This window comes from Lutra lutra, chromosome 10, assembly GCF_902655055.1.
Source record: "Lutra lutra chromosome 10, mLutLut1.2, whole genome shotgun sequence".
Lineage (NCBI taxonomy): Eukaryota > Metazoa > Chordata > Mammalia > Carnivora > Mustelidae > Lutra > Lutra lutra.
This window is the reverse complement of record NC_062287.1, coordinates 21,415,856-21,440,875: the sequence shown is the minus strand read 5'-3', so window position 1 is coordinate 21,440,875 and position 25,020 is coordinate 21,415,856. Positions and strand designations below refer to the sequence as shown.

Here is a 25,020-nt window from a genome sequence, read left to right as displayed (position 1 = left end):
GTACAGCAGGACAGGGCTCTGGAATTCCTTGCTTTCATTAGTTCACAGTCTGGTTCCACACAGTTCTCTCTCCATGGCCTGTCCTCCAGAGTGCAGGCCACACCACCAGTGGCCGGGACCGTTAAGCCAGGAGAGTGGACAGGGGGGCAGTCTTTTGCACAGGAGTGAAGGCGAAGTAGACAGAGGTTGGACGTGTACACATGTATTTCCATCCACATGCACATGGGGACCCTCTAGCTCCAGATGAAGCTGGAGGTGGGGAGAAATGGGGAAGGCCAGGGACTTCCATTATCCTCTTGTGCCCCTCTGTGCGTGCCAGAGGTGGAGGTGATGCGGGGGTTAAGCCTGTACGCTGGGTTAGTTAGCTTCCTGGCTGTGCCACTTAGGAGCTCTGAGACCTGAGACAAACCCTTGAACTCCTTTCTGCTTATGTCCTCATCTGCGTAACAGACATAGCAAAGGCCCTCCCCATCAAGCAGATGTGAGAATTGAAGGAATTTGTACGTGCGAAGTGTTTAGAATGGTGTCTGGCAGTAGAAAACCTTCAAGTGCTAAGTATTAGGTTATAATTATTGCTATCTAATGAATAGTACGTGGTAATTACCCCAGGTAGTGGTTAGGGATAGAAGGAATAGTTACTGATTTAGTCATCTTAAGAATCCTCAAAGAAGGTGGTTGAGTGTTGCATAAAGGTATACATATATAAAAATGTGTGTGTGTACATATCTGTTCTGCTAAGGAAAAATAAGAGTGGCTCTACTCAAAATTGTTAGCGGTAAGACAGGTGTAGCCCAGGCATTGCTTGTATGGAATGATTGTGTCATGTAAATACAGGGTAGCAGGAGGCATAGACGGGATACTTGTAGCTGATGGAACTAGATAGTTTGTCTAACTGCCTCGCTTTAAATATGAAAGATCTGAATCCCTTAGAAGATGCATAAGCTAACTTGTTTAGGCTAGAACTTTCTAGAGCTTTAAGATCCCCCCCCATCCCTGAGGATTTTAAGTCTTGATAAATGCCCTTATCATGTATAGTAAGTCACCCCATCACTGACATCCTACCTAAGTGGCCCTTGCATTTATTTCCTCTTTTGCGTGCTCTGTAGTTCTTAAGATCCAGGTGAGTTCATCAAATCTCACAACAATATAGAACAACCCACTTCTCTTTACAGGAGTCTGAGCCTTATCAAATTCTAACATACTGAGAGCTTATTTACTTTGTTTTTTTGTGTGTGTGAAGAGGGGAGTAAGCAAGGTCAAAGAGAGAGATGACTACCCCTTCTCCCCCTTTTCTCTTAGCAGAGACCTTGGGTTTTGAGGTGTTGGGTGTACAAATATTTATAGAGTGGGTTGTAACTCTCAGAACTACAGTGGGAGTTGGCCTGGGACAGTCCGGGGAGGGTGGCTGGCGTGAGTGGTCACAGTGGGAAGGGCTTTGACAGATTTGGTTATATTCCTTGTTTAATTAGTTTCAGTTCAGAGTCATTAAATTCATTGCCATTAAAAGCAGTGTTTTTATCAGTCTCTTTTCCAATTCAAAAAGTGTCCTACCTTTAAAAAAGATGTCTCATCTGACCATTTCACAGTTTTCTTTTTTTTTTTAAGATTTTACTTATTTATTTGAGAGAGTGTGTGAGAGAGAGAGATTGCGAGCAGTGGAGAGGGGGTAGAGGAGAAGCAGATTTCCTGCTGAGCAGGGAACCCAACACGGGACTCGATCCCAGGACCCTGGGATCACGACCTGAGCCACAGGCAGATGCTTAACGGACTGAGCCACCCGGGTGCCCTCACAGAGTTGTTTTAAAGATAAGTTGAAGTAACATATGTGAAAAAACTTTTGAAAGTAGCATTGAGCCCTTATAAATTGTGTCTAGTAGCTCATGAGTATTCAAGTTATATTATTGGAAATAGTAGAGGGGAAGGAATTGAATCTCCTTCTTAATAAAAGTTACATAAAGTCTCACTGCATCCTAAAGAGCAGAAGTGCTTTCATACAGTTAGACCCCGGCTGGAGCACAAGTTTGTCTCCTGCCTCTGGATCACTTGAGGCCTGTGGTCTTTAAACTCTTGTCCAGCCGAATACCATTTCCCAGTGGTAACCAGCCCAGGGGATCCATGAAACTGCTAATGATTAAAAGGTCATTCTGCTACAAGAGCATGGAGATTCCTCAAAAAGTGGAAAATAGAGGTACCCTATGTCCCTGGTGGGACTAGTGGGTATTTGCCCCAAAGATAAAAGGTAGTGATCTGAAGGGGCACCTGTACCCCAATGTTTATAGCAGCAATGTCCACAGTAGCTGAACTATGGAAAGAACCAAGATGTTTATCAACAGATGAATGGATGAAGGAGATATGGTATATATATACAATGGAATACTATGCAGCCATCAAAACCCCCGAAATCTTGCCCTTTGCTAAGATGTGGATAGAACTAGAGGGTATTATGCTAAGCGAAATAAGTCAATCAGAGAAAGACAATTACCATATGATCTCACGGATATGATGAATTTGAGAAAAAAGACAGCAGGTCATAGAGGGAGGGAGGGAAAAATGAAACAAGATGAAACCAGAGAGGGAGACAAACCATAAGAGACTCTGAGTCTCAGGAAACCAACTGAGGGCTGCTGGAGGGGAGGGGGGGTGGGAGGGATCAGGTGGCTGGGTGATGGACACTGGGGAGGGTACGTGCTATGGTGAGTGCTGTGAATTGTGTAAGACTGATGAATCACAGACTTGTACCTTTGAAACAAATAATATATTATATGTTAATACAAAAAATTTAATAACAGGGCGCCTGGGTGGCTCAGTGGGTTAGGCCGCTGCCTTCGGCTCGGGTCATGATCTCAGGGTCCTGGGATCGAGTCCCGCATCGGGCTCTCTGCTCAGCGGGGAGCCTGCTTCCCTTCCTCTCTCTCTGCCTGCCTCTCTGTCTACTTGTAATTTCTCTCTCTGTCAAATAAATAAATAAAATCTTTAAAAAAAAATTTAATAACAAAATAAAAAATAAAATAAATTAAAAAAATAAAAGCCATTCTCTCCACCCTGAGCCCCAGCTGAGTTAGCGCCCGTTGCTCGAGTCCCTCTGGCCACAGCAGCAGCACTAGCTCACCCCCTTCCCAGCCAGCCCGTGTTCTGACTCACTAGGTAAACACAGGCAGCTCCAGAAGCAATATTTTGAAGTTTGTCTCCATGAACTTAATTAGTTTTCTCCTGTATGATTTTCTCTCTGGCGTTTTATTTTCTTTAATGGAGGATGCGTCTGGGACACCTTTTCTCTTTTAAACTGAGAACTGACCCTACACTGTTAGCTGTATTTTGGGGTTTGTTTTCTTTTGTTTTGGGGGGGGGTTTGCTGCTTCTCTCCTGAACTGCCCTGATTGTCCTGAAAACACACCCACCTTTTTTTTTTTTTTCCTAAACCAGGAATCCGACCTCATTGTGCAAAAGAAACCCTTTCACATTGTTTCCCCTGCTCCCTTCCTCTGCACAAGTGGTCAAACATAGGAGATGTTTTTGTCGCCAGTACGAATAGACTTTAGAGAAAGCAAGCTGTCAGTACTTGGGTTTCATGGTGCTGGCCGCATACTTGTTTTCCTACTGCTTTCTCGTTTTTGACAGCCGCCCTGCTGACAGTCTTCTGCCAGCTCTTGTCACCATCTCCCAGAACCTTCATTTCTTCATCTGTAAAGTAGGAGTGGTGCTATCTACCGAAGAATGTTGTTTGGGGAATTTAATGAGATTATATTCCTTAGAGTTTAGCACAATGCTTGGCACGTAGTATGTGCTCAGTAAATTTTGGGGGGAGTGATAAATGCAACTTATTTATTTTTTCAGTGCAAATAAAAGTATTTTTCCCTTCTCTGGATGTTGTAGATGCTTTTAGTCGTATTAAGACTGTTGGCTTGTTTTATTTTTCTTTAGATTGGCAATTTTTTGTTTGTTTGTTTCTTTATTTTATTTACTGGAGTGGCAGTTTCTTAAGCTGACCTTTGATTCTATCCAGAAAGAGGGCTTGCTTTGGAAATAAGTAAACTCTTCTTCGATCTTTGCTAGTCTTGTTTCATTTCTCCCCTCTTGATGAATATAAACTGTTTTGCTTGTGTAGGGTAAGTATTTTAGCTCTCCAGTAGCCCCTTTATTTATTTATGTTTTAAGATGGATTTATTTATTTGAGAGAGACGGAGAGAGAGGGAGCCAGTGAGCGTGCGTAGGGGGAGGGGCAGAGGGAGAGGAGCTGACTTCCCACTGAGCTTGGAGCCTAAGGCAGAGCTCCATCTCATGACCCTGAGATCGTGACTTGAGCCGAAACCAAGAGTTGGACACTTAATCAACGGAGCCACCCAGGTGCCCCCTCCAGCAGCCCCTCTGTTATCTCTTACGTTTCTGTGGGCTGACCGGATGTAGCGAGGCAATTCTGCTGGTCTTGCCTTGGATCCCTTATGCTGTTGCAGTCAGATGGCACCTGGGGCTGGAACAGCCAAAGTGGCTTCACTCCCACAGGTGGCGCTTTTGTGAAGGCTGGAATCCCCAGCTGCCTCCCCTTCCTTCCCTCCATTCCCCCCGCGCCCCTGTAGTCTGTCTGCGGGGCTAGCTTGGCTATCTGTACGTGGCAACACAAGAGTAGAAGTGCCAGGCCTTCTTAAGACTCGAGGCTGGAAGAGCACAGTCTTACTTCTGCCTTCATTGGTCAAAGCCCATCCTAGGCTCAGCCCCCATTTAGCAGGGAGAGGACCACCAGAGGGTGTGAATCCTGAGGGCTATCTTTGGAGACCCGCTGCCCAGGAGGTCATAGCCTCACTCTTGACTGCCCAGTAGGTCGTAGCCTCACTCTTGACTCTTTCCTTCCTATTTAGTTCACCTTGTCCCCAAGGGAGTGCATTGCTTCATTACCAACTGGAGTTAATGCTCTGTATTCTCCAACTTAAAATCTTCCGAGGTTAACCTAGCAAATTGTTGTAAAAAGGAATACTAGCATAGAGCAAGAAAGAATAATGTCCTTCAGATCACTCAACTGTGGCATCGTGAAATTGATTTTGCAATAAGAGGTTGCTCCCGGAGGTTAGCTGTTTCCATGAATTACAAATTGAGATGCTCCTTCTTTTTAGTTCTTGGGCTCAGATTGTCATTATCCGTGTGGCCAATTAGATGGCTGTGTAGAAGGCCCTGAAATAATGAATTTCCTGGGGTTCCTGGGTGGCTCAGTGGGTTAAAGCCTCTGCCTTCAGCTCAGGTCATGATCCCAATATCCTGGGCTCGAGCCCCACATTGGGCTCTCTGCTCAGCAGGGAGCCTGCTTCCCCCTCTCTCTCTCTGCCTGCTGCTCTGCCTGCTTGTGATCTCTCTCTCCGTCAAATACATAAATAAAATCTTAAAAAAAAAAAATGAATTTCCTTAAGCTCTCTCTTCTCTCTTCCTCCCATCCTCTGCAGTTCCTTTTGAAACAAATACAAAAGCAGGACCGGTCACAGCTTTGGGTCCCTTTCGGAATGATAAAAGAGATGGTTCAGAAGCTGGATCGTTGAGCTCCTTTCCAGTGAAGGAGCACCCCAGGGCAGTGGACTCAGCAACAGAGAAAAATGCTAGTGGAGCCGCCGTCCCGGACGCCCCCATCATTCTGAGCCCTCCGCAGACCTACACAGCTGATACGTACCACCTGGTCTGGAGGGCCGGGAAGGATGGCGGACTGCCCATCAATGCCTATTTTGTGAAGTATCGAAAGGTAATCTCTTCTCATTTGCCAGCTTTCTCTTCACATGCCTTAACGTTGTGTGTGGAACATGTGTTTATTATCTTTGACTTTTATGGAGCTGCAGGAAACAGAGCAGGGGTGTTCTAGGACCGAGTCTGGGAGACCTGTCCCAGCAGTCATGCTGGATTTACCAGTCTAACAAAAGCAATAAGAATGAAGGATGCATAATTTCCCCCAAAATAGGAATTCTAAGAACCCAGTGACTTCTTGATGTTTTTTTATCAAGCATTTTAACCCCTTGGGTGCAAAGCTCTAGAAACCGCTCTTTAAAGATAGTAAAGAGATAGTAAAATACAGAGATATTTTCTGAGATAGTAAAATACAGTTCATTTAGCAAATAAAGCAGTTTCTTATTAGAAACCCTGAACAAAGTCCTCTGGCATAATTTCTGATGGTTATGTTTACTTTACATTATCCTTCTTCATTGTATTGGAATGTGCTGTTGTTTGGTGATTTATGTGGGTGAACCTTGATCCTTTCAGTTGATTTTTCAGTGTTTATCCTTCCAGAGGCTTCTATTAAAGCAAAATGAGAAAATCTCCTCTATTTTTTTTTTAAAGATTTTATTTATTTATTTATTTGTCAGAGAGAGAGAGAGAGGGAGAACACAAGCAGGGGGAGCAGCAGGCAGAGGCAGAGAGAGAAGCAGGCTCCCTGCTGAGCAAGGAGCCCGATGCGGGACTCGATCCCAGGACCCTGGGATTATGACCTGAGCCAAAAGCAGACGCTCAACCAACTGAGCCACCCAGGCGTCCCAAGAAAATCTCCTCTGTTTAATGAGACTAGTAAATGAACCAAAGATGCCCTCCTAGTTAAAATACTTTTATTTGTCCAAGCCATTTTGGAACCCATTTAATATCTGGAAAAATGAACATGGTGATATTTGAAAATTTATTCACTGTTTCTAACCTGAGAATTCCAGGTAAAGAAACTTTTATTGAGACTCTTGCCCATGCAAAAACTTCCCTCCAGTGTCATTTCCTGGTTCCATTAACTAAGACACAGCAGATTAGATCTTTTTAAAATTTATTTCCTCCAATACATGTGGAACGTGTCGAGATAGGAAAAATGCTGGACCTGGATAATGGATAATTGCGGAATTCATATGTGCATACATATTCTAATTTATTATATATTATCATTAATACAGATTATTATATACTTATTTTATGCTCCTATTAGCGCAATAAGAAAGGATTATTGTTTCCTTCATGAGTAAAGGAAACAAATTCTGGGAGATCAGATAACTTGCTTGAGGCTATAAGTTAGTGGTAAGTAGCAGAATCAAGAGTCTTTTTATTCCTAAGAATTCCTGAGTTGTCGCTACGTGTCTCCTTCTATTTATTAGCATGAAGAAGTATTATGTCTCTTTTGCTTGCAAGGGGGATATTCCATACCAAAATCCATGTGAAACTGAAGATTTTCTCCAATTTGAATGGAAGGTTTTTCCTCCCCGAATCTCCTTTTTAACGGCTTATTTTCTCTTGAGTAGCTAGATGATGGTGTTGGCCTGGTGGGAAGCTGGCACACGGTTCGAGTCCCAGGAAGTGAAAATGAGCTCCATCTAACAGAACTGGAGCCCTCTAGTCTCTATGAAGTTTTGATGGTCGCAAGAAACGCAGCGGGTGAAGGCCAGCCCGCCATGCTCACCTTCCGCACGAGCAAAGGTGAGTATCACCTTCCTTAGGAGGAATGAGCTGGCCGGCCGGATGTCACTTTATTAGTTAAGTGTCCTTTTGGGTCATAGAGATTCTTTTTTTTTTTTAAAGATTTATTTATTTATTTATTTGATACAGAGAGAGAGAGAGAGAGAGAGAGAGAGAGAGATCACAAGTAGGCAGAAAGACAGGCAGACAATAAGGGGGAAGCAGGCTCCCTGCTGAGCAAGGAGCCCGATACGGGACTCGATCCGAGGACCCTGAGATCATGACCTGAGCCGAAGGCAGAGGCTTAACCCACTAAGCCACCCCGGCGCCCCGAGATTCTTATATATAAATTCCCTAAATAATTTGATGATCGTACTTTTTGGGGCCATGCGTGTTGTGTTATGCCATCCCATCCAGTGTTCTACAAATAATTCTCAGGGTTTATGATAGGTAAGGCATTAGGGTAGGTGATGTAGGGAAAACAAAGATGCTCAAGACAAGATCCATCCTAACGGGGCTTCTCCTTTGCTAAGGAGGGTAAGACATAAATAAATAGCAACTACAGGGCAGGATTTCAGTTGTGCTAATGTTTACTGAATGCCTTCTGTGTGCTGGGCCATAAACAGAATCGACAAAACTCCTTGCCCTCATGGAGCTCGCTTTCTAGCTGGGAGAGACTTAAACCTAAGTTTTAAGTACATTAGGAAGTGGTGAATGCCATAAGAGACATAAGTTAGGGGATGGATATAGGAAGTGGGTGTGGTAGCAGTTGTCACAGTTTAAGCGAGGTGGCCAGGGAAGTCCTCAGTGGGCAGTCAGCAGGGGAGCAGAAGGTCCAGGGTGCAGTGGGAAGGCCACATGGTTATCTGGGGAGAGAACATCCCAGCTGAGAGAGTAGCAAGTGCAGAGACCCCAGGGCGGGGTGCGCTTGAGGTACCCTAGAAACACTGAGGGGGCCCCTGTGACAGAGGCAAAATGAGGAGGCTTTAGGGGAGAAAGCTCAGAGAGATGACAGAGGGGCCAAGCCACATGGTGCTTTGTCGCCCCTGCAAGGACATTGACTTTGACTCTGAGTGAGCTAGAAGCACTGGAAGGTTTGAGCTGAGTTGTGACACTGTCTGCCATATGTTTCAACAGGGGACTCTGGCTGTAGGGTAAGGATAGACTGGAGGAGGGCCCAGGTGTCAGCAAAGAGGCCAAAATATGACAAGTAAAGGACTTAGAAGATGCTGGAGGAGTGCAAAGAAAGGATGTTCTTTCTGTGAGTTAGCTTGTTGAGGGTAAGCTTGATTGACAAGACACCGTTATGACTTGGTCATCAATGGACAAAAAGACCAGTGAGTGGAGTGGGGAATGGGGCGGAAGAATATTTTCGTCTGAAGTAGAAAATAAAAAGGAGGTATGATCGAGAAGAAATTTATTTATTGGCTTTTGGAAAAGACCCTTTCATACTAATGACCGAGTCTAGCTAGAAAAAGAATGAGTATTTCTTACTTGAATTCTATTTTGAGTTAATTTTCATAATCGGCCCACAGTTGTTTATAGAATCTGACCTATTATAAATACTGAATAATAAGCAGATATTTCGGTTTTATAATAATCACCCATTTTCACTTTTTGCCTCTTGGAATTTTCAAACTCAACATAATAATTTTCCCATAAAGAGACAGAAGCTCTTTAAGCATGAATTTTATGCTTTGGAATTAAGAAATAGGTAGAAGAAAAATGCATGAATAGTTTGAAAGCCTTTACTCTACTTATTTGGCTTTTTTCACTTTGTGGTGTTTATTCTGTGTATAAATGAAAATCTGCCTGATGAAGAAAGACATCTTTTAGTTTTCCCTTACAAAGGCTATTAGAAAAAGACAACATAATTTTCAAGTTCGATTCCTCAGATTAGTTAAGTATTTACAATGTAGGTCTGAAATTTAGACCCTGTAATAGAGAAGCTCTAATATCTGTATACCAGTTGAGTTTTTTATAATATCTTTTCTTACTTTACATATACACAGAAGTTTATGTTGCAGTAGATGAGTATATGTCTTCTAACTTTTCTAGAGAAAACAACCTCATCGAAAAACACGCAGGCGTCCTTACCCCCCATGGGCGTCCCTCGGCGCCCCGTTGTTTCAGAGGCTGCGGACAACTTCGGAGTGGTCCTTACAGATTCCTCTAGGCATAGTGGAGGTAAAGTGGAGAATCTTCATTTTATTGATTTTGTTTGTTTACCAGTGGACCTGACATGTTTCAAATTATTTGGGGGTTGGAGTGGGAGAGAGTGTTTGTTTGTCATTTGGATTATAACTTCTTCCAGGTCCTACTTCGTCCATTTTTTTTAATGCCCTATACTCAGATCTTGCTAACTCACTGTCATGATTGGTATTTAAGGTAATACACTCAGATTCAAAATGTTCTGGTACTAAGGTTATATAACTCATAAAAAGGATTTTTCTGCTTTCTCTTTGGCAAAGAAACCAAATTTATACTTTGAAAGTCTGATCTCTCTTTCTCTCTCTTTTTTTTTTTTTTTTTGGTGACTTATCAAAATATATGGTGGTACCTATAGAAAGATATCGGTTTTTTTTAAGCAAACGATTACATTCCATACTGTTTTATTGCTGTATTTTGTCAATGTCACACTCTGTTTTATTGCTCTATCTTGCCAATTGTATGGTTTTATTTTTAATTTTTTAAAGATTTATTTATTTATTGGGGGGAGGGGCAGAGCAGGAGAGAGAGGGACAAGCAGGCTCTCTGCTGAGCGCAGAGCCCAATGCAGGGCTTGCTTTCACGACCCTGAGATCATGACCTGAGTTGAAACCAAGACTTGGATGCTAGACCAATTGAGTCACCCAGGTGTGCCCCCCGCCCTCTCCAATGAGTGGTTCTTAGATGTCATAGTAATACAGTTTTCAAAAGTCATCTTTTTGGTATTTAAATTTCACACTTACCAATTCTACAATTACAACATAATGTACTTTCTGTGACTGTGTTAATAGGCGTTAGCAGGACATCTAGGAAGGGCTTCAAGTTCCGTTGCTGAGCTCTGAGAATGTTCAGGCTTCTCTTCCCTATTTTTATAGTCTGTCATGAATTGGTCTCAGACAAAAGCGAGTCATGACATTTGAACACTTTCTGGAACCTCTCTGCTTCTTCAGTATCATGAGCCTCTCCTGCTTAGAGTCCTTTCACCTCTGAGGAGCTATTCAGCGACCTGAAGCAGATTGCTGACTCAGCCGTCAGCTTTATCTGAGTAAAGCTGCCCTCTGAAAAACAAAGACCGTATGATTTGTGTAACACACTCAGGTAGATATGGACCAAATGCTGTTGCAGTGAAAGTAAAGTCAGTCTTGCCTTCAGGGGGTTTACAGCATAGAGGGTGACATCGACAAGAAGTCAGTAACCATATAGGGGGTAATATAGACAAGTGAACCCATAATAATGACTTTGATTCATTATGCTTGAGAGTCTACGCTCAGTGTTGATGTGATCACAAGAGTATGTGAAGGAGGCAGGTGGTGGTAAGAGAGGCTCCCTCCGCTAAGCCTCGAAGACAAGACCATTATGAAGACAAGGATGGATGAAGGAACAGGAAAAGAAGTTCTAGGGAAAGAGATGAACAATGGACATGTTGTATTCCATTTAGAGATGTGGAGGTTAGAGAACTGATTGGGTTTGACTGATTGCCATGGGGAGTGACGCCACCGTGGGGAAGGCAGGCGGGTCCCTTGTAGAACGTACTTAGAATGTCAGTCTTTCCCTGAAAGCTGTGAAGAACTCTAAAGGACTTTAAGAAGCAGGACAGGGGGAACAGCCAAAGATGAAGCTAGAGAAATAATGGGCGGAGTGACAGAGGGTCACTGTGTCCGGAAGGACACAGGTGACAGACAAAGGGAATTGAATCCATATTGAATGAAAGGGAGAAATGAGGTGACCCTGGGCTGGGGTGGCCAAGAACCATTTACCAAGGTGGGTAATCAAGATTTTTAGGTGCAGTTTATGGATTGAGTTCCGGAAGTCCGAGTTTGGAGTTATCCGGGCAGAGATAGCCGTAAGAAATGATTTCTTGAATCTTCCGAACAACCCTATGAGGAAGATAGCCGGTCGGTTTTACAATTGAGGAAACTGGGGCTCTTGGAGGTCATGCATTTTTTACTGTGGCTGCTCTTCACATTCCAATTTTTTTTTTCAAGATTTTATTTATTTATTTCACAGAGATCACAAGTAGGCAGAGAGGCAGGCAGAGAGAGCGGGGGAGCAGGCACCCTGCTGAGCAGAGAGCCCAATGTGGGGCTCGATCCCAGGACCCTGAGATCATGACCTGAGCCGAAGGCAGAGGCTTTAACCTGCTGAGCCACCCAGGTGCCCCCAAACTCCCAACTCGTCTCTGTTCATGTCACACGCTTTTTCTTTTAGATTTTGATGATTCTCCTATGTAGAGATTCTTTTCCCTAATAATCTTCTGTTCGATCTGTGCTGTTTGTTCTCGGATGAGTTTTAACCTTCTGGGAATCAGTTGACGGAAGTTGTTGGTTATCTAGGACCAAAAAAGAGATTCACTAACAGTTCTATTCATTCTGTTTCCATTGCTTTCTAACTTGAAAGGAATACAGTAAGTATCACTCAAAAGTTGCCTGCTTTGAATATTTTCCTCTTTTTATCCAGTATGCAGTTTGTTTTTTAAATGCTGCCATTTTCTCCATACAGGTACCGTGGGCAACGTCGTTGTGTTCTTTCTTATGTATTTGTGTTGGAGCTAGAGAGATGTTGAGACAGAGTGGTCTTAAGGAATGTGGCACAGGCTAGACAGCAGGGCACCCTTAGTGACTTATCTAATAATCTGTAGATCATCTGCTGAATGTGTTTATAGCTTGGGTGGATTAAGAAAAACATTTAAATAAAATCACAACTAATTTTAAACATTTACTGTAAATTATAAGCACAATCAGACACGAGGCACCGAGTAATAATAACTTATACACTGTTTAGCTCTGAATCCAAAGTAGCATGGTCACTATTCTCATTACCATTTACTTTCAGTTTTTTAGAGCTAATTATCAAGTTTATATATCTTGCTTTTCCTTCCTTTTATTTCCTGTTTTTGGCCATTTCGTTGCCTGTTAGCTTTTAACAGGGGGCGGGAAGATAGTTATGATGATGTTACTAACTCTGCTAATAAGTTTGGTGATGAACCTTTAATAAAATGTTGCTTAGGAATTTATCCCTTTCAGTTTATTTGAGTTATTCTTGTCTCTGACACCGTGGGTTATTGGAATGGATGTTTCCGTGTTTAGTTCCAGAGGCACCTGACCGGCCTACCATCTCCACGGCATCGGAGACCTCTGTCTACGTCACTTGGATTCCTCGGGCCAACGGGGGTTCTCCAATCACTGCCTTCAAGGTCGAATACAAACGGATGAGGACCAGTGATTGGCTGGTGGCCGCTGAAGATATACCTCCTTCCAAACTTTCTGTGGAAGTTCGTAGCTTAGAGCCAGGTAGTAATACTCAAACATTTCCTTTTTTGTCATCTGTGCTGACTTCATTATTTTTTTTTTGAACATTTTATTTATTTATTTGAGAAAGAGAGCACGAGAGCCAGAGAGTTTGAGAGAATGAGTGGGGGGAGGGGCTGAGGGAGAAGCAGACTCCCCGAGGAGCAGGGAGCCTGGCGTGGGACTCGATCCCGGGACTCCGGGATCCCCACCTGAGGTGAAGGCAGATACTCAACTGACTGAGCCACCTACACGCCCTGTGCTGACTTTAGATGCCTATTTGTAATGATTTGTATTCCTCTAATTGTTAAAGTAATGGGAACCTATTCTGTGAAAATTTGAAAGGAAAGAAACTAGAGAGAAGAGAAGAGAAGTCACCCGAAACCTACTGATCCAGAGATAAGCAATGTTTACACTTTGGTATATGTTTTGTAGCCTTTTTTGTTTTTTAATCATATCATAAATCATGCCAGGATCATGCCATAAATACTGTTTTATGACCCCATTTTCCCTATATCACAGGCATTTTCCAGTATCATTAGAAATTCTTCAAAAACTCAGTTTTTTAATAATTATCATCTGTATAATTTACTTACAATTTTTTTCTGGGTTTTGGATATCTTTAACTGTCAGTAACTTAGAAAGAGTATTGCGATGTCATCTTTGTGTATGTGTGTGTAGGTGTTTTGCTATGATTACATGTTTTAAGAGGAAAATTGCTTGTTATTTGACTAAAATTGTTTGCTCTAATGATGAACCTCAGCCTAGTTATACTTAGCGCTTAGGCTATGGAAACGAGAGAACACCTAAGTCTTCTTTGCTCTGTAAGTCTCATTTCAGCAGAAGAAGCCCCCCTCCCCCACCATCACCCCACTATCTTGAGGCTGCATGCGGGTAGTTAAACCGCATGAGAGAAAAGCCGTCATCACAGATGCATTTGCATGGCTTGTATCTGTTAGGTTTCATGACTATTTTGTTTATGGACTTTTAGATGGACTTAGCAGCAAATGCCTGTGTTTGTCTGAACAGGTAACATGAGCTTAGGGGCCTGTAGGTATTGTTGGGAGAAGGTGACAAGTTTTAAATGAGGGTGAGACTCAATAGCACTTTTTAGGTGGAAAACACCGTCTTCAGAAGCCCAGTGGTTTTGTCTGTGCTGTCAGGAAACACGCTGGAGGAGTCTCGTTTATTCTTTAGATGCAGAGCTTCAGAAGCTCACAGTCCTTAGAGTTTTTCTTTTTTTAAGTACTTAATATGTAATGCAAATAAATGCCTTCTGTTGTAGTTTAAATCTGCTCCTGATTCTTTTTTTTTTTTTTAATCTGCTGCTTCTTATCCTATTCTTGTTGCAATCAGAGTGACATCTGCTGTCACCCACACAGTGCCCCTTCTGAAATGTATTTGCCCTGTTAAACTTCGCTTCGGTGGTTTCTTTCAAAGGGAAAAGACCCTAGTTTGGAGCACAGATACTTCAACTAATACTGTATTTGATGGTTATGACTTTAGAACATGACGGTAAAGAGAGTAAACGTGCTCTTTCCCGTTCTCTACACGCCCCTTCTGTGACAGACGTCATTCCTCTTCCGTGGCATTGTCTCCTGGTCACTCCTCCTAAGCTCTTGGAATCTGGGTCATCGTAAACACACGCTACTGGCCGACAGAAGCTGGCAGGCGGGTTGGAATCAGTTTACCGTATAGGCTTCAGAGGACGTGTTTGTTAACATGGAGACTTGAGCGCAGTTGTCTTGTTCTGACTGTCATACCTTCAGCTGTCGTATGGCCATTTATTAAAAACTATTTTTTTTTTTTTTTCCCTCCCTCAAAAGGTTCAACATACAAGTTTAGGGTCATTGCTATCAACCATTATGGCGAGAGTTTCCGGAGTTCGGCATCTCGTCCTTATCAGGTGGCTGGGTTCCCCAATCGTTTTTCTAACCGTCCGATCACGGGACCTCACATCGCATATACCGAAGCTGTCAGCGATACCCAGATCATGCTGAAGTGGACGGTGAGTGGGATGTCTTCTCTATCGAGACACGTTCTCGTTTGGCCACGTTGACGATCGACTTAATGGTCTCATGACCTGGTATTGTGATTAGTAAAATGTTTTTAACTTTTAAGTATTTGGCCATGTTAACGATCGATTTACTTTTCTGGTGACACGATATTATGAATAGCAAATGTTTTTAACTTTTAAGTCGGGGAAAATTGAAGGGCACAGATACTTGTCTGAAAGCACATGTGGGTAAGTGGGGCAGGGCTAAAAATAAACTTGTCTCTTCAGCTCTCATCCAAGTGTTAACTTAATTATCCTTTCAGGATCTGTTTCTTTTGAACCAAATGTCCCTTTCTGCTTCTGAACCTTGTGAAATATACTACTTTATTTTTGCTCAGCCCAACAGAAAAACTAAATGTGCTTAATTAATACCTTTGACTACCTTTGAATTAACTTCAAAATGGCCATCAAGGATGTTTGCAAAATGAAGCTAGAAAAAGATCACCACGCAGATAAAGGAATCTTCATGGCTCTGAAAGTTACATTTATTTTTGTCCTTACAAGTCTTTGCTTCTCTTTTTTTAGTATATTCCATCAAGTAACAATAATACTCCCATTCAAGGATTTTATATCTACTACCGGCCGACAGATAGTGATAATGACAGTGATTACAAGAGGGATGTGGTAGAAGGTAAGTCCCTTGACAAGCTGGAGTCCCAGTAAAGAGCTTGGATGGAGGGGGTTTCTAAATATTATGAGAACCATCATCGCAGGTTAAGGTAGAGAAAGCATGAGCTGTTATGTCCACTATTACTTTGACTTCTTCCCAAGGAAAGACCGTCTTTCCAATTTAATATATGCAGTAGCTTACATTTTGGTCGTAGAAACAATTACCGAAGTATGGGGGAGATACCATTTGTCTGCAGTTCATCTGAAAAAGAATTCTGTTTTCTGTTTTATTTAAATGAATGGTAACCTGGGTATAAAAGTCACTTGCAACTGCTACTGTATTTTAAAAAATATGTCTCAGTCCCAGTTCCACTGAAGTCTGTACTAGAACAAGTGCATCTTGAGCATGTAATCCACTTTTAGAGATGCTGAGAAATTGGAATATACGTAGAGTAAAAACCAGCCGAGACAGTGAAGGGTGCCGAAACTGCCTTTCCCCTGCACTTAAAATCTGATCCAGAACTTTGCATGTGGTCTGAAGGCTGCAGATGGTCTGCTGGCCACTGTCTACACCGGCCGCCAGTCTCGTGCACCCTTTCCTCACCCTCCTGCCCCCCACCGTGTTTCTTCTGTGACACACTGGCCTTCTGAGTTTCCTTGTGTGCACCAAGACTTATCTTGCCTCGGGACAATGACACGTGGCAATTCCTGCTACTTCCTGGGCTCCTCTTCCAGTGTCTTATTTAGGTCACTGCACTTTTCTTTTGTGTGGTTCAATGTCATTTCCTCGGATAACACCTGCCTCTGTATGTGAGATACCTTGGGTGTTATTTCTAACTGTGGCCTTTATGGTTCTGTCGTAGATGTCATCATGGTTGCTGTGTAAGGAGCGGGTGTGTCTGTGTGTGTGTGTATGGATATATGAAGTTATTTACTTAGTTTGTCTCCCTCACTAAATCTTAGCCTCTCTGTAGGCAAGGAGCCTTTGCTTCCCGTGTTATATTCCCAGCCCCTACAATGGTGCGGTGTTTGGGATTTATCGAATGAAGGAACAATTGGAGTCCAGAAAGAACAAGGGAATGTCTGGGGATGATGAGGCTGGAAATGGGGTGATAAACAAGTAACATGACAGCTGTCTTCACATCCTGACTGACTGTTAAGCGGAGGAGAAGCTCTGCCAGTTGGTGGAAGTGCAGCCAACAGGAAGTAGCATAAGGAAGACCCCTCTGTGCAGCATTTTTAACAAAATAAGAAACTCCCTAATGTTGGAGCTGTTCAGTAGAAGCTGGATGCTTATTTCTCAATGGTGTCTTGGAAGGGGTTCTTGTTTTGGGAAGAAGTCATCTTCAGAGGGTTTTTTTGCACTCCAAGATTCTGACTCTGAATTGCTAACATCCCAAATGGGTCATGTGAGAAAACAGCCCTAGGCCAAGGTTATTTTCATGTGACTTCTTGACATCGGATACTGGCTATCGTTTTTGGTAGCAGTAGCCTTATAATAAGTCAGTTTAAATATGCTCTATCAGGCTTCTTTAAATATTGTGGCATTCCTTTTAATGTTTATCCGGTGGAGTGTCTTTTGTAAAGTAGTAAAAGGTTATCATCTGAGTTTTAATACCTGGTACATAGTAGGTGCTTAGTAAATATTTTTTGAATCAAAGAGTGATTATTTCTCTTCATCTGGAAAAGTAGGAAACAAATCAGTTTCTAAAATCTGGTTTAAACATGAAGAATTGAGGAAATGAGGGAAGAGACTTGTCAGTGGTCAAACTATTCTGTGAAGTTAGGATAGTTGCTGTCCTGAGGGAGAAGTGACCAGAAGAAGCATGCGGGGTAGGGTGCCAGTACCTTTTCCTTTCTTGACCTAGGTATTGGTAGCACGGGTACATTCAGTTCATGAACTTCAACAAACTATTCCGTTAGGGGCACTTTTCCATACACTCTTTACTTTCTAGAAAAGCTACCCAAGAAGAAGAAATGGTTAAGAGTTGTTAGTCACTATTTGAGATTTGAGTCCTAGTGAGGTCTTCATTTTAGTTTAGCTGGGTTAGGAATGTGGGGCTGTCAGACTTTCATTTTTAAACTCTTTCAGCAGAGGTTAAACATTTGCTATAAAATAGTTCTAAACAAGGTAAATGTAAGTAAAGGGAAAACTCTCTCTGTCTCTCTCTCTCTCTTTCTCTTTCTCCATGTCTCTCTTTTCCCTACCTCTCCTGGTTCCACTCTGTAGAAATATCCACCAGTCACCAGTTTTTAAAGGATACTCTCTAGTTAAATCTTTGAACTTTTGTGAGCTTGTGGGGTGTAAACATAGTGTGTGGAACTGGGAAATTACTTTATGGGAGCTTCTATATCCACTAGTAGTGTCTGCAAATGTGAGTTTTGCCTTCTGGTTCACAGAAAACTTGTTTATAAACTTAGTAGACGAAACAGTTAGATGTTTAAGTGGGCTTCACTGTGCTGTGTAATTTGCTTATTCCCTATTTTCAAGTTTATGCATTTGAAATTCTTTTTGTGGTAGTTTTAAACTATTGGGCTGTTCTCCCAAACCAAGGAACAAAAGTATTTACCCTTTGCACGTAATGTTCTCTTTAAAGTTTTAGATTACTTCTCTGTATTGACTCAGAATTGTTTAAGCTTTTGGGGAAAAAAGTCTGAAATTCAATTACAGTGTTAAAGAATCCACTAAGAGCAATGATATTAAGTTATCCTATCTTCTGAATTAAGTTCCACATTGGGATAAACTGTAAATGTTTCTGGCAGACAGTGCCTTTGTGATGAATATTTGTGTCTTACAAAGTTGAGTTTCAAATAAATGAAAGCATCAGGCAGGCATCCTAATCTCTAAGCCTGTTGCTTTGGTTTCTCACCTTTTCTAAAACATCTTTTGAGAAAAAAATTACCCGTTTAAGCACACGTTATGCTGGTTGGTTGACTTTCAACCTGATAATACACTTAGCTGTCTTATTCATCAATGATCAGTAAAAACTCTTTGTCTCTACTAGTGATTTCTGTCATTTAGCCATTCGAAGAATTACCCTAACAGTGGAATCCTAATCTAACAAGATTTGTGTTCTTTTAACAGTTTTCTCTCATTTGTAACATATCAGAGGTGTAGTTTAATTCCGTTTTGCCTAGGGCTTTGAAGGGAAAACTTCAAATCTGGGGTGGAAATTATTTGGGAGAATGTTTATAGTTAGGTGAGGGTAGGGCTGGGCAAGAAAGGACCCAAGGACAGAGAAAAAAAATAGAAGTCTTTGAAAAAGTTTGTGGAATTTCAAAGTAGGTCTATTCCAGTCTTTGAGTCAAGGTTTTGAGTCAAGTTTATTGTAGGATCCTCTTTACACTTACAAAGGGGGCATAGAATTCCTTACTTCTCAAGCTTTTCAGAGTCCCTTGGTCCCAGAGAACAAGCAGATTCTCTTCGCGTAAACTGTGGGTCTTTATGAAAGAGGGATTTTGTGATGGTGACCTGCAAAAGGGGTTGTGTTTCCGGTTTGGAGTATTTTTGTCTGTGTTGAATTAGAAAGGAACCTAGTGCTCTTGGTCCTATCAGCCAAGTAGATTTATACTTGGATGCTTGGTTTGGTTTTGTTTTTCCTCCCCCTTCAATTAAGTCTTGAATCAGTAGGTGGTATAGTTGAGTGTCTCAGGAACTGTGGAAACAGCTTGAAGAGGTATTTTCTAAGAGGGGTTAAAGGTGCCTGAAGAGTTCACTGAATCTGGCAGAGGTGTCCCTGTTTATTAATGTTCATCACATGCCCATGGGAGTGAACATGGAGAGCGAGGCATTCAGGAGTGCTCAGTTGAAGAGTGTTTCTAGATGAAACACCGGCCGTGTGCTGTGGATAACAAAATCATTCTGTTGGAGGTATTATGTGGCTTGGTGACCCTGACGCAAAAGAAGAGAAATAGTGGGAACAGGAACCCATAGGTTCCCCTCGTAGATTTTGCTTTTTGATGATTCTCAACCATTTATTCAGGCACATGCTGAGCTGTCCGTTCGTGTCACGTTCAGTCCAGTGGGATGGAGAGTTTCTCTAAGACCTGTCTTGTAAATAAATGGTCACTTGTCTTGGATAAGGCACCATTTGTGGATCTCATGTACAGTATTCCTGTCTGGTGGACAGAGTAGATTGACTCGCTAGGCTAAAATGGGGCATCAGAGGACTTGAGGGTTTTTGTTTTTCCTTCACCTCTGCATAAAGCCAACATGTATTTTATGAAAGACTCACCACTAACTATTTATAACAAAGCAGAGTATTAGTACCAACGCACAGGTATGGCTTGAATTCAGTCTACCTCTTGTCCTTTGTTTCGTGGCCCATTAAAAAAAATGCTGTTTATCTGGGGAGTATTACTGAAATACATCTATTAAGATGGTTTTCATTGCACAGACTGACTTTATGGTGATACATGCTATTCCGGCCTTGTTTTGAGATCACCTTGCAGGTCATACGATACGTAAAATTTCTTTTATATTTTTTCTTTCTAGGTTCAAAGCAGTGGCACATGATTGGCCATCTGCAACCAGAAACTTCCTACGATATTAAAATGCAGTGCTTCAACGAAGGGGGAGAAAGCGAGTTTAGTAACGTGATGATCTGCGAAACTAAAGGTAGGAGAGGAATGAGAGCTCGAGCTTTGTCCCCTGATGGTGCTGGAATTCCAAATTCTGCATTATTCCTTCTGACTCTTGATGTGTTTACCTAAGGAAGCATCTGCTTTGGACCATTCCCTAGGTGTAGGTATTAAGACCATCCCAACAGAAAATAGAATATATTGGCTAAAGCACTTCTCTCATTAGTTTACTTAAGCATCGATTGTATTCATGAATTTCAGTAAGTCACTTCCCTTCTTTTTTCTCTGCACAAAGAGAGTAGAAGCATTTGCTGGATAATTTCTGCAAATTGGAATTGCTGCGAGAATTAGAAAACTTCAAAACAAAAGTATAATTTTCAGGAAGAGCACTTTGTACGCTTTAAGTGGCTTCTTCCATGACGGTTATGCATAACACTGCCTACTTCTTAAGCATGGTGGCTCAGTTCAGCGTCAGCAGTGTGCTAATGCTAAATTGAAATTCTTGACTCTGCCAATGCATGGATTGTGCAGTGTCTTCTGTTTTTAGGATGGCAGTGCTACACATGAATGATAGAAACAGCTACGTGGCTATTTAAAAACTCATGTCCAGTCTCAGTTAATTGGACCAAAAAAGGGACTGTTTTAACTTGTGTCTGTTTTTAAGAACAAGAGGAAATTTCCCCAAATCCTCACCTATCCCCCACACCCTTCTAGTCTTGGTGGTCAGAACTCAGTCACACTGTGCTCCCCAGATCATTCCCTGGGAATGGAATGATTGACCAGGACCTACTCGAGTTGTGTGGGGTTTGAGTGGACAGCTGAATGGAAGTGGGCTCTGCTATTGTGGGAGGAAAAGGCTGCTGAATGGCAACCTTTTGTGCCTGCGATAGGTGATTTTATGATGCTGATTTAAAAATGAAGAAAATGAGGCTTGGAAAAATGGAATTATAAAGACAAGACGTAGTTCCATCTTTTAATGCTAAGTCATGCGACTTTCTGTAGCAAAACCCACATATTAAATCTACCTTTAAGTCTATATATACACAGACCTCTGGATTTACTTTGGTTAGTATATATTTGAGGGGCTTTTTGTCCCAGTCACTGTGATATGTTAATGGACATTTCTTACTTGCCTGTAGAGTGTTGTAATACTTAGGGCAAAATTAAATAAAAATGAAATTTATCATCTCTGTCCACAAGACATTTAAGAATCTAGCCAGGCAAAACACAGACAACAGTGTAATAACTATATTGTTTAAATAGTATTGTGATATAGCTGTGTCTATAATTGTATGCCTCATTAATTGCTGGAAGAGGAGACTTTGCTGGAGAAGAAAAGGTTCTACCTACAGACTTTCAGGTCACTGACAAATGAAAACACCTCTTTAAAACATTAGCCGTTCATACTGAATAACTTTCTCAAATGTATGACACAATTCCTAGCCTGTTTAAAAAGAGAACGTAGGATACACAATCTCTGCTTTTAAAGAAATGAGTCAAGGTTCTTGTTGTGAACAATGATTGTCTTATCTTTAGTCATTCAGTAAAGTTTTCCAGGAATGACAGAGGTGCTGAGGCCAGCCGTTTCCCCCTGCCCTTAAAGATCATAGACTGTCATGATTTTTCTTTGGTTCTTTCATTTCTCATCTCACTTTTCTTGTTTCATGGTCTTAGCTGCTTCTTCCTCTTCTGCCTGCTGCTGCTCCCTCCTCCCCTCTCCTCCTCCCCTCCTCCATCCTCTCTGGCTCCTCCCCCTCTGGCTCCTCCTCCTCCCCCTCCCTTACCCTCTTCTCCCCTCCCTCTCCCCACCTGCTCCTCCTCCTTCTCCTCCTCCTCTTCCTAGTGCTAACTTTGTCTTCTTATTGCTGTTGATGTGTCTCACTCACCATCCACCACAGAATTTTTTTTTTTTAAAGATTTTATTTATTTATTTGACAGACAGAGATCACAAGCAGGCAGAGAGGCAGGCAGAGAGAGAGGGAAATGCAGGCTCCCTGACGAGCAGAGAGCCTGATGCGGGGCTCGATCCCAGGACCCTGAGACCATGACCTGAGCCGAAGGCAGAGGCTTAACCCACTGAGCCACCCAGGCGCCCCCACCACAGAAATTTTTAACTTTAGCAGAGACTGGCAAAATCGTCAAGCTTGGTAGAATTATGAATAAATAAAGAGTAAATGAAGAGTGAATAAAGCCGATGGACTTCCATCTGGGTAATTGTGATCTTTAATGTATGATCTGCAACGTCTATTTTGCCTCAGAAACCCGTTTGTTTTCTTTAGAATTGGCAGGGATCTTAGAATTGTCTAATCCAACATCCCACCTGAAGTAGGAATTTCCTTTAGAGTCTCTGCCAACTATTCATCCATTTCTCAGGGTTGGAGACCTCTGTCCTTTGGAAGGTGGCCTCTTCTTTATGGATTCCTAGCTCTGTTCTGCATAATGGTGCTAGAAAATTGAACCCCAACATAATGTCCATTGAAGTAGAATTTTTTTTTAAATATTTTTATTTATTTATTTTTAGAGGTCACAAGTAGAGGCAGATAGAGAGAGAGGAGGAAGCAGGCTCCCTCCTGAGCAGAGAGCCCCATGCGGTTCTCGATCCCAGGACCCTGAGACCATGACCTGAGTGGAAGGCAGAGGCTTTAACCCACTGAGCCACCCAGGCGCCCCTGAAGTAGAATTTTTTAAGGACCACTCTGCTCCACTGGGTCGTTAGGAGCCATAACAGGAAATATAATAGCTAATAGTAACAAAGTGGATTGAACACTGCCATGTGGCAGGCTCTGTTCTAAGTGCTTTACATGATTAACTCGTTTACTCTTCATTACAACCTTGCTGTAGAGATTTTATTTTTATCTCTAGTTCCCAGATGCAGAAACTGGTTCCTGGAGGTTAAGGTCATGCTGCTAGGGATAAGTGGTGGAACAGAATATGCCCCCCGGCCGTCTGGTTCCAGAGAGCAGGCGTCGGCCACTGTGCTTTGCTGCTTTCTATGGCATTTAAAGCATTAAGAACATATTATTGGAGGACAGAGAAAATGGGGTTTGAGTCCCACCTGTTATTAGCTTTTGTTGTCACTATTTTCCAGAGTATCAACGAACTAAGATAAAGAACTGCATTTATGTGGACCCCAAAGGTCAATGGTTTTGGAATGCTTAATGTTAAGCGGGAGGTTTTTGGCGTTGTATGTAATTGTTTGGTCCAAAGTCAGATCTTTCATCTCAGTCACATAAAAGAGGCATAAAATATGTAATCTTGAATCATACTCAGCTCAAAGTGGTCACATAGAGAGGAGTTTCGGTCCCATCCATAAGGTTGAGCAGGTAATCAGACAGCAGTTGGGTTACGCCGAGGGCATTTCTTTCTCTGATGTTATGATTTCTCTAGTATTTGTGGACCGAGACTTCAGCACATCAGATTTTTCAGCTTTGGAGCCCCTGCTGTGACTCACTGGTGGTCAGATCATCCCAGTAACAAGTGTAAACAGACTGGCTGTGCATTCCTACCCAGACCTCCTTCAGAGAGTAAACCATTCCACAGAGTCTGTATTCACTCTGACATCATATTTTCCTTTGTATGTCAACTAGTGAAACGCCTTCCTGGAGCTTCTGAGTATCCCGTCAAAGACTTGAGTACCCCTCCCAGTGCTTCAGGAAGTGGACGAAATGCCGGGCCTGCAAGCAGCCCCAGCAGAAGCAGCGACATGTTGTATCTGATTGTTGGCTGTGTGCTTGGTGTCATGGTCCTCATTCTCATGGTCTTCATTGCCATGTGCCTGTGGAAGAACCGCCAGCAAAACACCATACAGAGTGAGCCATTCATCACTCTTTCCTTGTCTTTTTCTAAAGATGGGTAGGAAAATATTGTCAGAATAAATATTGATCCCTAATACTGTCGTGGGTTCGTGTCACGGTATAAAGTGCGTCAGTTACTCTGCAGTCAGGCAAGGTGACTTTCAGACTGTTTGAGCTGTCAGCCAGAGCAAGTGGAGCATCACATAAAATTGCCCAGTAGAAATAAACAACAAAGCCAGAACCGGGCAGGTCTCTAAGTAAATAGCCGACTCTGTGCTAGGAAACTCTGGCTTTGTCAGACCACCGAAGAGCTTGCGTTCTTGAAGCATGGGCTGTGGAATTGTTGCGGGAACACCTCCGTACTAGTGCAGGTCTTGGCAATAGGAGTAGGAAAGGCTGGAAATGAGGGAGAGGAATACTTTTCTAAGTTACTGTTACGGAATGACCTCAGTTAAGGTCCTGTTTCAGTCCCTGAGGTACCAGTACTGCTCCAGCCTGGCATCTCTTTCCCGCTACATGTGTCTAGTAGTGGGAGTGATGGTGCCATATGACAACAGATAACCTAGAACCCCTTTTCCCTCTTCTTTCCCTAGTTTCTCTCCTCCCCACCTTTCTTGTTTCTCCCAGCTCTGATAAGACAGGGGGATCGAATCAGGCAGAGACTTTAGTCTTTGGTGGGAGGAGGTTTTTTGGTTTCCCCTTTGACTCCAGAATAAGAGAATCAAAGCTAATAGCTCAGGGGGAAAGAAAAAAAGGTGATTTGTTTCTATTGAACTGGTGCTTTCTAGGGGATAGACAGGGAGAGAGGTGGTGGTAGTGGTGGTGATAGGCTTAAAGGGTTGGAGAACATTTGATTGAGTCTTTTTCTAAATTGTTATCGTGTCATTGACTTTAATCCTGTGAGTGTGCACTCAGTCATTAAAAGAGAAGTGCTGCTCTATTCATCTAAGCAAGCTTGATCTTGTTAAGGTCATTTTCCTTTGTGACTTGGTGATATGTTCAAAGATGGAAATTTATGGTAGTGATTTCCATTCAGTCATATTCAGAAGATACTCACTGATTGTCTTTGATGTGCTTGGCACTGTGTTAG

General features: G+C 42.3%; 1 protein-coding gene across 17 annotated transcripts in view; it reads left to right on the top strand.

The window, feature by feature from the left end:
* The window catches only part of CDON (cell adhesion associated, oncogene regulated), a 103,802-nt gene that overhangs the window by 52,367 nt on the left and 26,415 nt on the right, over positions 1-25,020 (top strand). For 16 of the 17 annotated variants that reach the window (XR_007120911.1, XR_007120910.1, XR_007120912.1 and 13 more), the window contains 8 exons: positions 5,430-5,719; positions 7,242-7,416; positions 9,454-9,582; positions 12,690-12,893; positions 14,717-14,898; positions 15,472-15,577; positions 20,051-20,173; positions 23,724-23,945. Coding sequence is in view for 14 of the 17 variants with exons in the window: in XM_047691385.1 (XP_047547341.1) it covers positions 5,430-5,719; positions 7,242-7,416; positions 9,454-9,582; positions 12,690-12,893; positions 14,717-14,898; positions 15,472-15,577; positions 20,051-20,173; positions 23,724-23,945 (1,431 nt within the window). In the remaining 3 variants the exon portion in view is untranslated. The remainder of the gene's footprint in view (positions 1-5,429; positions 5,720-7,241; positions 7,417-9,453; positions 9,583-12,689; positions 12,894-14,716; positions 14,899-15,471; positions 15,578-20,050; positions 20,174-23,723; positions 23,946-25,020) is intronic. The other variant, XM_047691386.1, reaches the window with a different exon arrangement.